General features: G+C 45.1%; 1 protein-coding gene across 1 annotated transcript; it reads left to right on the top strand.

Annotated features, from left to right (window-relative positions):
* The first annotated feature begins 389 nt into the window (after positions 1-389).
* On the top strand, positions 390-7,107 carry LOC140198273 (prostaglandin E synthase-like). Its single transcript, XM_072259332.1, has 4 exons — positions 390-442; positions 587-770; positions 2,514-2,596; positions 4,985-7,107. The coding sequence occupies exons 1-4, from the start codon at positions 405-407 to the stop codon at positions 5,232-5,234; spliced, it is 555 nt and encodes a 184-aa protein (XP_072115433.1). The 5' UTR covers positions 390-404; the 3' UTR covers positions 5,235-7,107.
* Positions 7,108-20,925: the final 13,818 nt, after the last annotated feature.

Genomic DNA, 20,925 nt, shown 5'->3' with positions numbered 1-20,925 from the left:
TGCTCCTGAACCTGGTGGTGATGGCAGCAGCGAGAAGAGAGCCTAGTGTGGATGGTGGGGTTGCTAGCCCTCCATGCCAATGTGCTGAATGGCGAGGAGGACTCACCTGTGATGGACTGCGCTGTATTCACTACTTTGCGATTGCCGTGGAGGAGGGTTGGAACCGATACATAGCAGCACAGGAGACTGGAGAAAGGGAGGATGCACTTCATTCTCACAGGGCTAGGAACAGATTCACCCGGAGATTCAGATCAGAGAGAATTGCAGGGTGTTGGAGAAAGAACAGCAACTACATTCAGGCATGAGATCTGTGATTATCTAATGAAGCAGGCTGCGATGTCACAGCCGTTGCAACAGCAAGCTTTGTTGCAACCATCCATTTGAAACATCCGCTCTGAATAATAATGTCTTGCTTCAGTTGGGGCCAGAGGGCAGAGAATAAGTACTTTCTTTTTTTTCTCCTGACTTGGCACTAATACTTTGTCACATCCGTTCAGAACCGATCTCTTACACAAGTCCCAGCAGGTTGAAGACACACTATGTCTCATCACCCGGCGTTAACTCCCACCCTCTTCCTCTGTTACAGTTATAAATTTGGAAGAAGATGTCCCTGGATACAGAGACACAGGTGGCCACAGCAATCTTCAGCCAAGATGATTTTGAACTTGAAGAATGAAGCCTTTTGTTCTTACGTTTTCTACTCCGTGCTCCTGCTCCTGAAGATGTTCGCCGTGGCAATACTCACGGGGCAACTCAGGCTTCTTAAAAAGGTAATAACTCTTTGTACAGGGAATGTTTCCGCGCTTAAATATTATCCCTGGTGTCAGTCATGAGTGGTTAAACGTCCTGGTCCTGGTGATCTAGATAGGATCTAATTTCCGGTGCAGGCAGCGAGGCGAGCGGGTGCTGCCTAACACGGTCGAATTTCTAGCCGCTTAGCATGTCAGGGATGCATCATCCCTCTCCCTTTCCCAACCCGTTGAGGGGTCTCAGCCCAAAACACAGTTCATTCATATCCATGGCCGCTGCCTGAACTGCTGCATACCTCCAGCAATTTGTGTGCGTTCCTTTGGAGTTCAGGCATCTGCAGAATCTCCAATTGTTCCTGAATTGAAATATTTCCAGCCTCATCTAAGCTACAATTTAACTCCCGTGGTGCCTAGCAGTGCCAGAACATCTCTCTCCATGGGTGCACGGCACGAATTGCGAACCCTTTAGTTCCTGCACGTCAGCAATTCGTAAGTTTGTGCCCCAGCCAAGAGTGCCGGACATCCAACGGCAGGGGAGAGAGACCTGCATCGTTGGTGCTGCCTTCTGTTGTGTGGGTCTCTCAGTGAGCCGTACTGGGACAGATTCCTGGGTCTTGGCCAGTGCTGGCCCCTGGTCGACCGTTACTTCCTTTGTTATTTGATATAGAGATACAGATAGAACAGGCTCTTCCCGCCCAACGAGCCGCACCACCCAGCAACCCACCTACTTAATACCAGCCTAATCGCAGGGCAATTTAGTGACCGCTACGGCATTGGAAACCAGAGCACCCAGAGCAAACCTACACGGGGAAACTGTACAAACCTCTTGAAAACGGCGTGTCAATTAAACTCCGAGCTCTGGGACGTCATAGCCTCAATATTGCTCCTCCCACAGGCCGGCCTACCCTCAGACACCCCTCCAACAGTGCGACGCTCCCTCAAAACTACCTCTCCCATAGTGTCGCTTTCTTAGTACTGTCATTTCCACAACGTGTGCTCCCTTAGTACTGCCTCTCCCGCAGAGTGGTGAATCCTCAGTACTGCCTCTCCCACAGGGTGATGCACCCTCAGTACTGCCCCTCCCACAGGGCAGCGCACCAACAGTAACCCCTCTCCCAGTGGCTCTCCCTCAGTACTTCTCCTGCGGTGCGGCCCTCCCTCACTACTGCCCGCCTCGCGAGGAAGTACACCCGCCTCCGAAATGGGTTGTTCTTGCTGTAAGGTTTTATGGTGGGTGGGAGACCAACATTAGGTGTACTGAGTTGGAGTGTGGAGCAAAGAGACGGGGAGTATACCCACTAAATTCCAGCTAAGAACTGAAATAATATGAAAAAGTCTAATGCTTTTCAGAAAGTCAAATACATGTTTATATACATTGCAATAGCAGTGACATCGTAACAAACCTTCCATGTTAAATTGCGTCTGTCCCAAAGATGTCAATTTCCCAATTAGGTGTTTCCTTTACACCTCATAGGATCTGCATTCAAACAATGTATGCGATACTGTTTCTTGATAAGTGCACTCCCTGCAAATGCCTGCATCATGCACCTTAATTCTGAACATTTCAATTGGGTTGTTACTTGTGTTTGTGTTTAATATTCGGTGAAACTGTCCGCTCAGTGTCCTCGCTGTGACTTCCTTTGTGGATCTCAGCTCTGGTCCAACAGTGTAAACCCCCAGAAAAGGAGAAGAGGGAGGGGTCAGTTATTTTTGGAAAGACACAGCCTCATACCGGACCGGATTAATCCCCACTCTCTCCCGCAGGCTTTTGCCAATCCTGAAGACTCCTTGAGACACGGAGGCTTGAAGTTTTGCCGGACCGATGCAAATGTGGAGCGCTGCCGGAGGTGAGGTGCCAGGATGTGATGGCCGCGGTAGTGTGTTTCATGCTCTGACACTGCTTTGAAGTTTGTTCGCTCAGGTCTGTACATAGCTCCAGACCTAGTTCCGCTGTCTCCCATCAGTTCAAGGGCAATGCTGGTGGTGTTATCCCAGTGTTCCCCAGGGGAACTAATAAACACAGTGGCAGGATGGGTCCACACACTCCTGCCCTTGTGTTCTGCTGTGTTTCACCCGAGACTAGTGATGCACCATCAATAACTCCAAAAGACTGGAAGTAGAGTAAATACTGAAAGGCTTTTATTAGCAGTAAAATGTGAACTCCAGCATGCTGAGTGTCTGCCCCTGGACTGAGGGAGGAGCAATGGCGCAATCGCCTTTATTCAGGGTCCTGTGGGAGGAGCCACAGGAGCAGTCAGCAGAGGGGCGTGTCCAGACAGATAACCCAGTTACAACAGATATATACATATATATAGATATATGCGTGTGTGTGTGTGTGTGTGTGTGTGTGTGTGTGTGTGGTTTACCACAACTAGAAGAAGCCTTTCATTCCCAGATATAGAGTCATGGAAAACTACAGCAGAGAAACAGGACCTTCGGCCCATTTAGTCTACACCGGACCAGTTTAACTGCCTGCTCACATTAACCTACACCTGGTCCATGCCTCTACCATCAATGTACCTATCCAAACAGTTCATAAACGTTGAAATCGGAAGTGCTTCCAGAACTTTTGCTGGCAGCTCATTCCACACGCTCATGACCCTCGGAGCAACAAAAGTTCAGAGGGTTGAGAGTGTGATGTTCCCCTTAAACATTTCACCTTTCACCCTTAACTCATGATCTCTAGTTGTAGTCCCACCCAGCTTCAGTGAAAAAAGCTGCTTGCATTTACCCTCATAATTTTGTAAACCTCTGTCAGATCTCCTCTCACTGTTTTACATTACGGGGAATAAAGTTCTAACCTATTCAACTTTTTTTCTTATAACTCAGTTCCTCCTTGTAAATTTTCTCTGTTACTCTATCAATCTTATTTACATCTTTCCTATAGGTAGATGTCCAAAACTGCACACAGGCTCACATTAGGCCCACATTAGCTCAGCAAAGTCTTATATAACTTCAGTTGTATCAGACATTGTGGAATATGCAGCTTTTGATGTCTCTGGGCCTGTGCTTCATAGAGATCAGAAAGAGTAGGTGAGGGTGGGGTGTCTCATTGAAACCTATAGGAATCTTAAAGTTTGAAGTAGGACTGGACATGGAGAGGATGAACTCTGGAGATTTTGCAGATGCTGGAAATCCAGAGCAAAGTGCTGGAGGAACTCAGCCAGTCAGGCAGCGTCTATGGAAAGGAATAAGCAGCTAAAAACCTTCATCGAATCCATAGAGGGGATGTTTCCTTTGGTGAAAGAGATAGGATCTGATGGCACAGTGTCAAAATAAAGGGAGATGAGGAAATTCTTCACCCAGATGGTGATGAATCTGTGAAATTCTTTATTGCAGAAGGTTATGGAGGCCAAATCACTGAGTGTATTTAAGGCAGACATTGACAGGTTCTTGATCAGTAACTGGGTTAAAGGATACTGGGAGAAGACAGGAGAATAGGGTTGAAAAATATCGGTCATTATTGAAAGGTGGTGAAGACTTGATGGGCTAAATGGCCTAAGTGGTCCAATATCTCGTGGTTTTATTGAATCTGCCTTTTCCTAGAATATCCACAGTTTATATGTCTCAGGACGTGAGATGCTGTTCCTGTTAACCTTCTGAGCAGATGAAATCACCTCTGACTACAACACTACCAACACCCCAACAAAACAGCTCTATCCACCCCCTGTTGCTAATGGGCCAGAGGAGGTTCACAGAATGACTGTGGGGATGAAAGGGTTAACACGTGACGAACATTTGATAGCTCTGTGCCCATGCTTGCTGGAATTTACAAGAACGAGAGGAAATCTCATTGAAAGCTGTCAAATATTGAAAGGCCTAGATAGAGTGGATGTGGAGAGATGTTTCCTATAGTGGGAGAGTCTAGGGCCAGATTCACAGCCTTTTTAAAACCAGATATTAGGAGGAGGTTTTTAGTCGTATGGTTGTGAATCTGTTAAATTAATTGCCACAGATGGCTATGGAGGCCTTCATAAGGTATATTTAAAGCAGAGGTTGATAGGTTCTTGGTTGAAGTTTACAGGGAGAAGACAGGAGAATGGGGTTGAGAGAGAAAATAAATCAGGCATGATAGATGGTGGAGCAGACTCGATGGGCTGAATGGCCTAATTTTGCCACTATATCTTATGATCTTATGGTTTAATTCATACTGACACATTCTCTTCTTGCCAGGGCCTTGGAACAAGAATTTTAACTCCTCTGATGACTAACTTACCCTTTTGTAATTCCCACAGAGCTCACTGTAATGACATGGAGTGCATCTACCCATTCCTTTTCCTGGGTGTCGTGTACTGCCTGTTGGAACCTAGCCCATCCATTGCGAGGATCCACTTCCGCATCTTCTTCCTGGCCAGGGTGGTCCACACTGTGGCCTACCTGTTTGCCCTGAAGGCTCCCACCAGGTCACTGGCCTACACCATCGGCCAAATGCCCTGCTTCTCCATGGCCCTGAAGATTTTGATCAATGTTGCCTCCTATTGGTGACAGACAAGAGCACGGAGCATTCCTAGATGGCGTTCAGCATGCTACTGGCTGAGAGGAATGTTTAGGCTCCTGCAGCCCTCCTCCTCTGATGTCTGAGTATCTGACTGATGAGTCAAACACTAAACTCAAAGACCTCTCCAACGGACTACAGGCCCCACTTCATGTTTATACTGGGAGTTCTTGTAGGCTGGACTGTGAATGCTTTCTATGTTTCAATAGAGACCTCAATTCACACTTGAATGTATAACCTATAAACAGGCCATTCAGCCCACCAGTCTGCTAGCCATCAAGTGCCCAGGTAGTCCATTTTCCAGTTGTCAGCTTTTTGCTTCAAGTGTTTGTCTAGACTTTAAACTTTGAGGGTAGCTCTGCCTTCATCTCCCCTCAGTTGGTGTGCTCCAGAATTCACCCACCCTCCAGGTGGCAAAAGTTTTCTTCACGGGAAGTCAGACAGCATCTTTCCCAAGGTTGAACTGTATTTAAGGTGAGAGGGGATAACTTTAAAGGAGGCGTTACAGGCAAGTTTTTTTTTACACAGAGTGAGGTGGGTGCTTGGAATGCACTGCTTGGGGTGGTGGTATAGCCAGATACATTAAGGACTTTAAAGAGATGTATAGATAGGCACCTAAATGTGAGGGAAAATGGAGGGATATGAAAATTGTGTAGGCAGGATGGATTAGTTTAGTTGGCCATTTGATGATATATTTATTTGGCTCAACACAATATTGTGGGCCGAAGGGCCTGTTCTTGTTCTATGTTCATGTTCAAGGTCCTCTCTATGCCTCCTTGCCCAAAAGCAATGACTTCTGATAAGAAAGGCCACAGCTCAGGGAAATAGTCCTCACTATCCCGTCTATAACCCTAATAAATTTTCATACGTCCAGCAAATCCCAACCACCTGTCTCTTCCACCCTGAGTGAAAATAAACAAACATAACCTATCGAGTGAAAGTCTAAACGAAAACTGTAGATTGCTGGAAATCTGGAGCAGAATCAGAAAATGCTGGAAAATACTCAGCAGGTTAAGCTGCATCTGTGGGAAGAGAAACACAATCAATGTTTCAGATTGATCGTACTGGGTTTTGATGAAGGTGTCCATCGGAAATTTTAACTGCTTCTCTCACTACTGCCTGCTCCCAGCCAAATCCGTCTCTCCTCGTAACTGTAAGGCTCCATCCCTGGCAACTTCTGCTGGATCTCCAGTGCAGCTAGTTCTTGGGGTTCTAGGTAGCAAGGATATTTTTATATAATCTCTTACCTTTAAAAAATAAGCACACATTTTTGCTGTTTTCTCGGAGGTGGAGAGGATTAAGGAGAGATTTATAAATCTCAGTGAGTAACTAGCTGAAGGCACAGGGCAGTTGGTACGTAGTGGACAACAGGAGAATGTAAACAAGTCGATATTTAACCCTCCCCCTTCGGTTTCATTGTTTACTTTCTTGATATGGCTGTCCAACTCATTGGAGATCAGGCCCCATTGTAGCACCACCCACAGGAATCTGAACTGAGAATTCCACCTAATCAGGAAATAAAAAACGATGGAGCTCTTTTAGTCAACAACTTTAATGTTTCCTGATTCCTAAAGGTAGTAACACAAGAGCTGGGTGGAATTAGCACCAGAAACCCCTAGCAAGTTGGTTTTAGTTAAAATTACAACCCCTCCAGCCCAGCAGGAAATAAGTTCACTTGTAGCCATGGCAGGCACCGCAGTCACTGTGTTGCAGCTGTACTAAGTTAACGTTATTAATATTATGTTATTGATTTTTTGATAAACACAATGTCACTGTGTCATTCCCAGAAATATGTGATATTATTTATTGTTGCTAATATTTTATTTGCAAAGTTTGACAATAAAATGTTGTAAGGTTGTATTATGATGTTTATAATAATTAATAAATTAAGTTTTAGAAACTATTAACCACTTGTATCATTGCTGCTGGTATCCAGTGCTGGGCCCCACATTTTCGGAAGGGTGCTTAGGTCCCAGGAAGATAAACTCAGTGGCCACTTTATTAGGTACACTTCTACACCTGCCTGTTAATGCAAATATCTAATAAGCCAATCACGTGGCAGTAACTCAATGCATAAAAGCATGCAGACATGGTCAAGAGGTTCAGTCGTTATTCAGACCAAACATCAGAATGGGGAAGAAATGTGATCTAAGTGACTTGGACCGTGGAATGATTGTTGGTGTCAGATGGGGTGGTTTGAGTATCTCAGAAACTGCTAGTCCCCTGGGATTTTCATGTACAACAGCCTCTAGGGCTTACAGGAGGAATGAGTGCATGGATGAGGGGTTGAAATGGAGAAACTGTGGCTGTTCTTCCTGCAGGGAAGGTGGCAAAAAGTTTAGGATGGGATTAGAAAAAGCCGCCACTGTGGACCGTGTTCAAAATTTGCAAAAGGATATAGCAGAGCCAGACACTGGAGGAAAAAATGGAAGATGGAGTTGAATCCAGTAAAGTGTGAGGAATTGTTCTTTGGGACATCAAATGCAAAGGGAAAGTACAGAGTTAACGACGGGCACCTCAACAGCATCAAGGTGCAATGGGATCTTGAGAACCAAGTACATAGATCCCCGGTTCTAGCATCGATAAAGCAGTGGCTCATTGGCAGGAGGCAAAGAGTGGGAATAAAGGGAACTTTTCCTGCCTGCTTGCTGGTGAATAGTGCTGTTCCACAGGGGTCTGTGTTGGGATCGATTCTTTTTATGGTATACGTCAATGATTAGGTTGATGGAATTGATGGCTTGTTGCAATGTTTGCAGATCAATGAAGATAGGTGGAGGGGCAGGTAATTATGAGGAAGTAGAGAGGCTCCAGAAGGACTTTGACAGATAAGGAGAATGGGCAATGAAATGGTGGATGGAATACAGTGTCACAAAGTGTATGGTCATGCAATGTGGTAGAAGAAATTAAAGGGTTGACTATTTTCTACTGTGCTCAGGCATGGCAGGGGGAGTTTTCTTCCTTCTCCTGTCTGCATGAGATGTGGGACTTTCAAGAAACGTTGAACTTTTTTACTGTGCCATGGACTGTCCTTCATCAAGTTATGGTATTGTTGCACTGTTGTAACTATATGTTATAATTATGTGGTTTTGTTAGTTTTTCAGTCTTGGTCTGTCCTGTGTTTTTGTGATATCACACCGGAGGAATATTGTGTCATTTCTTAATGCATGCATTACTAAATGACAATAAAAGAGGACTACGTGTCCTCATAATCTAAAAAAATAGAAATTACTGAGGTACAATGGGACATGGGAGCCCTTGTGCAGGAATCCCTAAAGGTTAATTGCAAGTTGAGTCTGTACTGAGGAAGGCAAATGCAATGTTAGCATTCATTTCAAGAGGACTAGAATATAAAAGCAAAGATGTAATGTTGAGACTTTATCAAGGATTGGTGAGGCCTCGCCTGGGGTATTGTGAGCAATTTTGGGCTCCTTATCCTAGAAAGGATGTGCTGAAACTGGAGAGAGTTCAAAGGAGGTTAATGAAAATGATTCCAGGATTATACAGCTTGTCATATAAAGAGAATTTGAAGGCTCTGGGCCTGTATTCACTGGAATTCAGATGAATGAGGGGTAACGTAATTGAAACCTATCGAATGGTCAAAGGACATGATAGAGTGGATGTTTCCAATGGTGGGAGAGTCTAAGACCAGAGGACACAGCCTCAGAATAGAGGGGCAACCTAAGAATGGAGATGAGGAGGAACCTCTTTACCTAGCGAGTGGTGAATCTGTGGAATTGGCCAAATCTTTATATTATTTAAGGCAGAGGTTGATAGGTTCTTGATTGGTCAGACCATGAAGGGATATGGGGAGGAGGCAAGAGATTGGGGCTGAGAGAAAAATTGAATCAGCTGTGACAAAATGGCAGAGCAGACTCAATGGGCCAAATGGCCTAATTCTGCTCCTATGTCTTGTGGTCTTATGGTGCTATGGAATCAGAAAACCATTTTTGTTATAAAACTAAAGCGATTCTGAGATGAACTTCGGTCCCGGAACATTGAGAGCTTTAAAAACAACTAAGAGAACAATAAAATCAATTCTAAAGCAAACAGAAAGCCAATGCAGAACACAGCAAATGCATGTAGAGTATAGGAATGATATGCTGCCTCATCCTAAACTAAGCCTAATAGTCTAAGATTATTAAACCTAAGGCTTAATAGCTAAGTCTATTGGGGAGAGTTTAAACTAGAATCACTGGGGGGATGAGAACTGAACTGAAAAGATGGAGGAAGGGGCAGTTGGCTAACAAATTGAGAAAGACCATGTGAAAGGGAGGATAGGCAGATGATAGAGAGGGGATACACTCAGACCAATGATATGAGATGTGTGTACTTTAATGCAAGAAGTATCACGAACAAAGCAGATGAGCTTAGAATATGGATCAGTACTTGGAGCTATGATATTGTGGCTATAACAGAGACTCGGATGGCTCTGGGGCAGTAATAGCTACTTAAGAGTCCCAGGATTTCGATGTTTCAGAAAGAACAAGGAGGGAGGCAAAAGAGGTGGGGGTGTGGCACTGTTGATCAGATATAGTGTCACGGCTGCAGAAAAGAAGGAAGTCATGGAGGGATTGTCTACTGAGTCTTTATGGGTGGAAGTTAGAAACAGGAAGGGGTCCAGAACTCTAATGGGTGTTTTTATGGACCGCCCAATAGTAACAGTGACATTGAGGAGCAGATAGGGAGACAGATTCTGAAAGCAGATAATAATAATATTGCTGTCATGATGGGAGATTTTAATTTCCCCAATATAGATTGGCATCTTCCTAAAGCAAGAGGTTTAGATGGGGTGGAGTCTGTGACGTGTGTTCAGGAAGGTTTCTTGACACAATATGTAGATAAGCCTACAAGAGGAGAGGCTGTACTTGATCTGGTGTTGGGAAATGAACCTGGTCAAGTGTCAGGTCTCTCAGTAGGAGAGCATTTTGGAGATAGTGATCACAATTCTACCTCCTTTAACATATCATGGGAGCGGGCTAGGAACAGACAAGTTAGGAATGTATTTAATTGGAGCAAGGGGAAATATGAAGCTAAAAGACAGGAACTTGGAAGCATAAATTGGGAACAGATGATCTCAGTGAAATGTACAGAAGAAATATGGCAAATGTTCAGGGGATATTTGCGTGGTGTTCTGCATGGGAACATTCCAATGAGACAGAGAAAGGCTGATAGAGTACAGGATCCATGGTGTACAAAGGTTGTTGAAATTCTAGTCAAGAAGAAAAGAAGAGCTTACGGTAGATTCAAAAAACTAGGTAATGATATAACCTAGAAGATTATAAAGCTAGCAGGAAGAATCTTAAGAATGAAATTAGGAGAGCCAGAAGGGGCCATCAGAAGGCCTTGGTGAGCAGAATTAAGGAAACCCCCAAGGCATTCTACAAGTATGTGAAGAACAAGAGGATAAGATGTGAGAGAATAGGACCAATCAAGTGTGACAGTGAAAAAATGTGTATGGAACCGGAGGAGAAATCTGAGGTACTGAATGAATACAACAGGAATTCTGCAGATGCTGGAAATTCAAGCAACACACATAAAAGTTGCTGGTGAACGCAGCAGGCCAGGCAGCATCTCTAGGAAGAGGTGCAGTCGACGTTTCAGGCCGAGACCTGGCGAAGGGTCTCGGCCTGAAACGTCGACTGCACCTCTTCCTAGAGATGCTGCCTGGCATGCTGTGTTCACCAGCAACTTTTATGTGTGTTACTGAATGAATACTTTGCTTCAGTATTCACTATGGAAAAGGACCTTAGCAATTGTAGGGATGACTTACAGTGGACTGAAAAGCTTGCACATATAGATATCAAGAAAGAGGATGTGCTGGAGCTTTTGGAAAGCATCAAGTAGGATAAGTCACCGGGAATGGACGAGGTATACTCCTGGCTACTGTGGGAGGTGAGGGAGGAGATTGCTGTGTTGCTGGCAATGATCTTTGGAGCATCAATGGGACAGGAGAGGTTCCAGAGGATTGGAGGGTTGCAGAAAGGAAGTAGAGATAGCCCAGGAAATTATAGACCAGTGAGTCTTACTTCAGTGGTTGGTAAGTTGATGGAGAAGATCCTGAGAGGCAGGATTTGTTAACATTTGGAGAGGCATAACATGATTAGGAATAGTCAGCATGGCTTTGTCAAAGGCAGGTCATGAATTACTAGCCCGACTGAAGTTTTTTGAGGATGTGACTAAACACATTGATGAAGGTAGAGCAGTAGATGTAGTGCATATGGATTTCAGCAAGGCACTTGATAGGGTACCTCATGCAAGGCTTATTGAGAATAGAAGGGAACATGGGATCTAAGGGGACATTGCTTTGTGGATCCAGAACTGGCTTGCCCACAGAAGGCAAAGAGTGGTTGTAGATGGGTCATATTCTACATGGATGTTGGTGACATGTGGTGTGCCTCAGGGATCTGGTCTGGGACCACCTAATGATAGAGATCTAGAAAATTATAAGGCTAGCAGGAAGGAGCTTAAGAATGAAATTAGGAGAGCCAGAACTGGCCATGAGAAGGCCTCAGCGGACAGGATTAAGGAAAATGCCAAGGCATCGTTCAAGTATGTGAAGAGCAAGAGGAGAGAATAGGACCAATCAAGTGTGACAGTGGAAAAGTGTGTATGGAACCGGAGGAGATAGCAGAGGTACTTAATGAATAGCTTGCTTCAGTTTTCAATATGGAAAAGGATCTTGGTGATTTCAGGGATGACCTGCAGTGGACTGAAAAGCTTGAGCATGTAGATATTAAGGAAGAGGATGTGCTGGAGCTTTTAGAAAGGATCACATTGGACAAGTGACCGGGACTGGATGGGATGTACTCCAGGCTATTGTGGGAGGCGAGGGAGGAGATTGCTGAGCATCTGGCAATGATCTTTGCATCATCAATGGGGATAGGAGAGGTTCCGGAGGATTGGAGGGTTGCGGATGTTGTTCCTTTATTCAAGAAAGGGAGCAGGGATAGCCCAGGAAATTATAGACCGGTGAGTCTTACCTCAGTGGTTAGTAAGTTGATGGAGAAGATCCTGAGAGGCAGGATTTATGCACATTTGGAAAGACATAATATGATTAGGAACAGTCAGCATGGCTTTGTCAAAGGCTGATCATGCCTTTCAAGCATGATTGAATTTTTTGAGGATGTGACAAAACACACTGATGAAGGTACAGCCGTAGATGTAGTGTATATGGATTTTACCAAGGCATCAGATAAGGTACCCCATGCAAAGCTTAATGAGACAGTTCGGAGGCATGGGATCCAAGGGGACATTGCTTTGTGGATCCGGAAATGGCTTGCCCACAGAAGGCAAAGAGTGGTTGTAGATGGGTCATATTCTGCATGGAGGCTGGTGACCAGTGGTGTGCCTCAGGAATCTGTTCTCACGAATCTGCTCCCTATTCTTTGTGATTTTTATAAATGACCTGGATGAGGAAGTGGAGGGATGGGTTAGTAAATTTGCTGATGACACACAGGTTGGGGGTGTTGTGGATAGTGTGGAGGGCTGTTAGAGTTTCCAGTGGAACATTGATAGGATGCAAAACTGGGCTGAGGAGTGGCAGATGGATAAGTGCAAGGTGGTTCATTTTGGTAGGTCAGATATGATGGCAGAATATAACATAATTCGTAAGACTCTTGGCAGTGTTGAGGATCAGAGGGATCTTGGGGTCCAAGTCCGTAGGACAGTCAAAGCTGCTGCGCAGGTTGGCTCTGTGGTTAAGAAGGCATACAGTGCTTTAGACTTCATCAACTGTGGGATTTAGTTCAAGAGCCAAGAGGTAATGTTACAGCTGCATAGAACCCTGGTTGGACCCCACTTGGAGTACTGTGCTCAGTTCTGGTCATCTCACTGCAGAAATGATGCGGACACTATAGAAAGGTTGCAGAGGAGATTTACGAGGATTGGGGAGCATGCCTTATGAGAATAGGTTGAGTGAACTTGGTCTTTTCTCCTTGGAATGACAGAGGATGAGAGATGACCTAATAGAGGCGTATAGGATGATGAGGGGCATTGATTGTGTGTATAGTCAGAGGCTTTTTCCCAGGGCTGAAATGGCTAACACAAGAGGGCAAAGTTTTAAGGTGTTTGGAAGTAGGTACAGAGGAGGTGTCAGGTGTAAGTTTTTTATGCAGAGAGTGGTGAGTGCATGGAATGGCAGCGACTGTGGTGGAGGCAGATATAATAGGGTCTTTTTAAGAGATTCCTGGATAGGTACATGGTCCTTAGAAAAATAGAGGTATATGGGTAGCCCTAGGTAATTTCTAAAGTAAGTACATGTTCGACACAGCATAGTGGGCCGAAGACAGTGGCTATACTTCTTTAGGAGTTTGAAGAGATCTGGCATGTCAACAAACATATCTTAGTTGAACCGTGGAGAGCATTCTGACAGGCTGCATCACTGTCTGGTATGGGGGGCTACTGCACAGGACCGAAAGAAGCTGCAGAAGGTTGTAAATCTAGTCAGCTTCATCTTGGCTACTAGCCTACAAAGTACCCAGGACACCTTCAAGGAGAGGTGTCTCAGAAAGGCAGCGTCCATTATTAAGGACCTCCAGCACCCAGGGCATGCCCTTTTCTCACTGTTACCATCAAGTAGGAGATACAGGAGCCTGAAGGCACACACTCAGCGACTCAGGAACAGCTTCTTCCCCTCTGCCATCCGATTCCTAAATGGACATTGAATCCTTGGACACTACCTCAATTTTTTTAATATACAGTATTTCTGTTTTTTGCACATTTTTTAATCTATTCAATATATGTATACTGTAATTGATTTACATGTTTATTTATCACTATTATTCATTATTATTTTTTTTTCTCTTCTAGATTATGTATTGCATTGAACTGCTGCTGCTAAGTCAACAAATTTCACATCACATGCTGGTGATAATAAACCTGATTCTGATTCTGTATGGGTTTTCTATGTTTTTATCCTGGTGGTTGGAAGTGGAAAAGTGGTGTTCTGAATGAGTTGAAGTTTGGCAGTAGATTGCTTTGGAAGGCCAGTTAAAAAAAAGCTTTGCAGTAATCAAGTCTATTCAATATATAGATGTGACTCTCCCTGCCAGTCCCACATATATTACTCCGCCTGGCACTGGACCAACTATGCAGCTGGAATACTGTATAGACCCAGGCTGGGCAAAGCTAGCAGATTTTCTTCCCTTGAAGGGCACTATGAAATTGTGGACTCCATTGCTGAGATGAGTTTTTTTAAATTGATTGCTGATATTTATTTAATTTGTTGAATATAATAAGACCCTTAACAGTGTTGTTGAGCAGAGGGATCTTGGGATCGAACTCCATAGCTCCCTGAAGTGGCTACACAGGTTGATAGGGTGAATTCAGCAGCTGATGGCATGCTTGCTTTCATTAGTCGAGGCACTGAGTTCACAAGTCAGGAAGTTACGGTACAGCTTTATAAATCTCTAGTGAGGCCACATTGGGGGCACTGCATAAAATTCTGGCCATCAAATCATAGGAAGGTGCCAGTGTTTTGGAGAAGTGGCAGAAGAAGGTTACCAGGGTGCTGCCTGGATCAGAGGGCATTTGCTATCATGAGAGGTTGGACTAGCTTGGGTTACTTCCTCTGCTGTGGCAGAGGCTGAGGACAGATCTGGTAGATAGGGTAGGCAGACCATATCTTTTTCCCAGGGTTGAAAAGCCTAATGCCAGAGGGCACACATTTAAGGTGGCAGAGGGGAAAGGGAATTCAAAGGACATGTGAGGGGCATTTTTTTACACTGAGAGTGGAGCGCGCCTGAAATGCACTGCCTGGGGTGGTGGTAGAGGCAGATACATTAGAGACTTTTAAGGGGTGTTTAGATTGGCACATGATTGTGAGGAAAATGGAAGGATATGGAGATTATGTAGGTGGAAGAGATTAGTTTGGATGGCCATTTAATTGATTCAGCACAACATATTGTGCAGAAGGGTCCGTGCTGTGCTGTATTGTTCTATGTTCAGTAAATTCCCTGGCCTGCTGTGATGTGATTGATTGTACACTGCAGTTTAATGACTTAGACAACGTGAACTGAATAGAAAATGCAGAGTTTCTCATCCATCTGTTGTCTGAGTTCCCCTCAACCTGCGGGTTAACGCTCACAGCATTAAACAGCTCAGAACTCCCGGAAAAAGTGGTTTCAGACCTGACGATATGCAACAAAAATAGAAGTCCAAAACAACACACACAAAATGCTGGAGGAACTCAGCAGGTCGGACAGCGTCTATAGAGAGGAATAAACAGTCAATGTTTCAGGCCGAGACCCTTCTTCAAGACTACGAAGGAAGGGGGAAGATGCCAGAATAAAAAGGTGGGGGGAAGGGACCGGGGGAAAGTAATAGGCAGGTGAGAAGTAGAGGAAGTAGGAGAATAGAGGAAGGGGGTATTAAATATAAAGCCCACATATAAAAGGTAGAACAGTATAGACCAAGGCACGCCCTTCAGCCTACAATCTTGTGTCAAGCCAATTACGGTAATTCAATATCTAACTAATCCCTTCAGTCTTCACAATATTCATATCCCTCCATTTCCTGCACAACGATGTGTGTATCTGAGAGACTTTAATTTTTTTTTATCCTAACCAGCTCCCCAATACAACAGATTCCAAGCACCCATTATTCCCCGTGTGAAAAACACGGATCCACACTGAAATTAGCCCGTCTAACCTTACATGCCTTGCCCTTTGGTGTTAGACATTGCAAGCCTGGGGGAAAAACTACTGCTGTCGACTCTGTCTATGTCTGTCACAACTTTATAAACTTCAGTCAGTTTGCCCCTCAGACTCCGCCAGTGCAGAGAAAACAAGCTGTCAGTCTGCCTTGAGAGATCACATGATTACAATGTTCCTGAAGTTCCAAAGTCACGGTATGAAATATTATAACTGGCTGCTTGTAATTACTCAACATTAACCATCACACAGTAGCAGATAATTTAACTCTCTCATTTTGTCTTTCCTTCTCTCTTCCCCTCTCACTTCTCCTCTTTCCCTCCCCCTCACTCTCTTCCTCCCCCTCTCCTTCTTTCTCCCCTTCTCTCTCCCTCCCCTCTCTCCCCCTCCCTTCCCCACTCTCTTCCTCCTTCTCACCTTCTCTCCACTACTCTCTTCCCTCTCCCTCTTTTCTTCCTCACTCTCCCTTGCTCCGCTTCCCTCTCCCTTCCCCCTCTCTTCCACTCGCTCTACCTCTCTCTCCCTCCCCCTCTCTCCCTCTCCCTTCCACTCTCTTCCCATCTACCCTCTCCCTCATCTCTCACTCTCTCCCTCCACTCCCCTCCTTCTTTCTTACCTTCTCTCTGCCTCTCTCTCCCTGTTTCCCTCTTTCTCCTCTCTCTCCCCTCTCCCTCTTTCTCCCATTCTTTCTCCTTCTCCTCTCCTTCTACCCCCTCCATCTCTACCGCTCTCTACCCCTCTCCCTCTTTCTTGTCTTCCCTCTCCCTTCCCCTTTTCTTCCACTCTCTCCCTCCTCTCTCCTCCCTTCCCTCTCCCCCTCTCTCTCCCTCCTCCTTCTACACCCTCTCTCTCATTCTCTGCCTTATCTTCCTGCTCTCTCTCTTTTTCTCTCCCTTCCCCCTCTCTCTTCCTCCTTCCCCTCTCTCCATACATGTGGTCAATCGTGTCGTAATTAATTTCTACGATAATTTTAAATCACTAGTTCTTCAGCTACAGATGGCTCTACAGGATATTCTGCCTCCAGTTGCCGTTCATTTGAGCAAGTAGGACTGGGGTTTACAATAGTGGGGGGTAAGCTCCCATTACCTATTAAATGCTCGCAATGGAGTGTACCTCAAATAGCCTCTGACAACTGTGCAGTTTCTGGCTTTTAGTTACTCAGCCCGATGGAACCACTTCTAGTGACAGAATGGGGAATAGCAGGTAATGGGCCAGTCACTTCTGGCCGCTCATCCAGGAGGAGGAAAACTCTGCTCTCAAACCTTTGCTGCCTTGCATCTATACTCACTCATGGGGAAATCTCTGGGAGCAAACCCTGGGGACAACTCCTGAAATTGAGATCCTAAGACAGTGCTATGTGAGTTCAATGCTGACTGTCAATTCCTGCTGATGCCAAACTGTACTGGTGTCTGCCGATTCTTTTGATTATCAGCCACGTGTGCAACAGCTTGCTCGCTGTATCGTACTGCTCTGGCTTGGATATAACAGCTAGGGTGCAACTTCATTGGTCAACCCCAACCAATGGAGGGTCGCAAGCAACATTTCAAGTAAAATCCAATTGCTGCTCTACTCATGTTAGGCATGTTCTCAACATAAGTACTTAGTTCCTGTGTGGAGAATTATCAAGAATAATTTGAATTTATGTATCACCATTAATATCATGGCAGCGAGGTGGTAGAGGCCACTTGACATTAGGAATATTTAAGAAACTCTTAAACTCTATCATGGATGGTCCTAAGCCTGGCTGAGAAAGGAGGTGGGTTGGTAACCTAGTCCCTTAAAGACTCAGAACCACAGAAATGCCGACAGAGGCTCCACAGACCTCATCTCTGTGGTCAGAAGGATATTAAACTGGAACATAGGCTACACTTGGGGTCAGCTTTAAAGACTAGCCCAGGACAGAGGATGCTGGTGTCAGTGGACTATGCCACAGTAGCAGAAGAAACTAAGATAGAGACATAGGAAAGGAAAGGTACGTCGCATCCGGAGTTTCTCTGGTTTAGCCGACGATTTCCCTCCACGCCTCTCTGGCGTAGTGGGGAACCGCGTACGAGGCAAGTTACAGCAGTGGTTTGTCATTGCCTTCTGCCGGGTGAGTTTCCAAAGAGATCACCAGCTCGTAACCCAGCACGGATGGAAAGCATGCAGGGGAGCTGGCTGGATTCGAACTCAGGACCTTTTGGGACCTCCAGCCAGGACATAGATGGTAGAAAAATGGAGTGCTATGTAGGAGTGAAGAGTTAGATTGAACCCAGAGTAGGTTAAAGGGTCAGCACAACATCATAGGTCGAAGGGCCTGTACTGTGTTCTGTGTTCTAGATGTCAGTGATGATGAGTGTGTTGTCCAGAGCTGGCCCCTGCTCAGGAAGGGTGATAGGATAGGTGAAAATATTAACTTGGATCATAAGTTGTATATCTTTTTAAGGTGAGAGAGGAGACCTATGCACCTTTTTCATACATAGGGTGGTCTATATATGAAATGAGCTGGAAGTGATTAATGCAGCTACATCAAAAATTTAAAAAACATCAGATTTCTTAACCACCCATGAACCCATGAATACTTCCTCAATATTCTTTGATCTTTTTGCATTACTTATTGTTTGTCATTTATAGGTATTATGTCTTTTTTACTTATTTAGAGATACAGCATGAAACAAGCCCTTCGGCCTAATGAGTCTCCAACCCACCGATTTAACCCCAGCCTAATCACAGGACAATTTACAATCACCAGTTAACCTACTAACCGGTAGAAACATAGAAACATAGAAAATAGGTCCAGGAGTAGGCCATTCGGCCCTTCGAGCCTGCACCATCATTCAGTATGATCCTGGCTGATCATCCAACTCAGAACCCTGTACCAGCCTTCCCTCCATACCCCCTGATCCCTTTAGCCACAAGGGCCCTCAGGAAGGGTGATAGGATAGGTGAGGGCCACAAGGCCACAAGGGCCACAAGGGTAGATCTTTAGAGCAGCGGGAGGAAACCCACACACTCATGGGAAGGACACAGAAATGTGGGAAATGAACTCCTTTGCAAATTTCACATGATATACCATCTATCAGTGATGACAAATCTTACTCTGATTCTGATGTTCTGGAGACTGTCCTCTGTATCCACTCCAGTGCAAATCTGGACTATGGCATCTAGAACATCCCTGGTGTGGTCTAATCCGGTGTTTTGCACAGTTATTACACAATGCCCCTGCTGTTCTCTGCTATGCATTCCTGCTGAAGACATCTGCCTGCTGAGGTGGTTCATGCAGTATGTGAATAACCTCCATTCTGGCTATCCTATGTACATCATTAGATTTAGGAGCAGAACTAGGCCATTCAGTCCATCAAGTCTGTGCCCCCATTCCACTATGGTCGATTTATTATCCCTCTCAACCCCATTGTCCTGGCTTCCCCCATAGCTTTTGACCCCATGACCAATCAAGAATCTATCAACCGCTGCTTTGAGTATACTCAAAGATTTGACCTCCACAGCTGCCTATGTCAATGAATCCCACAGATTCACTACCTGACTGCAGAAATCCCTCCTCACATCTGTTCTAAAGGGCAGTCCTTCTATTCTGAAGCTGACTTGTCTCTGCGCTGCCTTTTACTTTCATGTGAGTGCAACCATTCACCACACCCCGCTCCCCACCCTGCGGCGGAACGGCCCAAGGCAGCTACAACAAAGAGTGAGGTGAGGGAGTGGGGATGGGCGAATGCCAGAGTGGAAAAAGCAGGGATTATGGCCCACCCCAGCCCTAGGTGCATTCTTACATTCTTAGATTGGGCCTTGCAGTCTCCATAGCAACCATAGCCTGCCCAGCTGCTGTTAACCCTTCAGTGGAAGGGACAGAGCAGCTGGGTGCACTGGACTTTTAAACGGGATCACAGGTTCCCAGGCCGTCTTCTATTCCTGGATGGGATCCGCGACCATGTTTATGTTGTCGAGGGGCTGTTCCTCATGCAGTACAGAAACAGGTCGATTGACCCAAATGGCCATTGCCAGCCATGGAGGGAGACGTGTGGGTTAGGAAGACCTCTTCCTCTGTCTGCTCCGCCATGCACTTTGTTTTAAACACAAGCAATTCTGCAAATGTTGGAAATTCAGAGTAACGCACACAAAATGCTAAAGGGACCAAACAGGTCAGGCAGCATCTATGGAGAGGGATGAACAGTCACTGTTTCGGGCTGAGACCCTTCACCAGGAAAGGAAGTCCACATTGGCCTACCGTGTACAGCCTGCCTGAAGTGTACTTTGCTCATTGTTTGGCATTTAGTTATTTTTTGTTCTTCCTTGCAATTCTTGTGTATGAAGTCTGAATATAGATAAGTCACCTGGAGCAGTGGTCTACACCCCAGGGTTCTGAAAGATGTAGCTGAAGAGATTGTGGAGGCATTAGTAATGATCTTTCAGGTTTTGGAATGGTTCCCGAGGACTGGAAAATTGCAAACGTCACTCCACTCTTTAAGAAGGGAGGGAGGCAAAAGAAAGGAAATCATAGGCCAATTAGCCTGACTTCAGTTGCTGGGAATGTTGGATTCCATTACCAAGGGTGTGGTTTCAGGGTATTTGGAGGTACATGATAAATTAGGCTAAAGTCAGCATGGTTTTCTAAAGGGGAAATCTTGCCTGATAAAACCGCTGGAATTCTTTGAGGAAATAACAGACAGGATAGACAAAGAAGAGTCAGTGGATATTGTTTACTTGGATTTTCAGAAGGCCTTTGACAAGGTGCCATATATGAGGGTGCTTAACAAGTTAAGAACCCACGGTATTATATAAGAACATAAGAAATAGGAGCAGGAGTAGGCCATCCGGCTCATCGAGCCTGCCCTGCCATTCAATAAGATCATGGCTGATCTGTCCGTAAACTCAGCTCCGTCTACCTGCCTTTTCCCCATAACCCTTAATTCCCTTAATATATAAAAATCTATCTAACTGTTTCAATCCAATTTTTTTTCAATTCAAAAAACTTTATTGTCATTCTAACCATACATCAGCTCTGCAGGGCAGAATGAGACAGCGTTTCTCAGGGGCA

Source organism: Mobula birostris, chromosome 5 (genome assembly GCF_030028105.1).
Source record: "Mobula birostris isolate sMobBir1 chromosome 5, sMobBir1.hap1, whole genome shotgun sequence".
Taxonomy (NCBI): Eukaryota; Metazoa; Chordata; class Chondrichthyes; order Myliobatiformes; family Myliobatidae; genus Mobula; species Mobula birostris.
The sequence above is the reverse complement of the archived record's forward strand: the minus strand, read 5'-3'. Positions and strand labels throughout refer to the sequence as shown.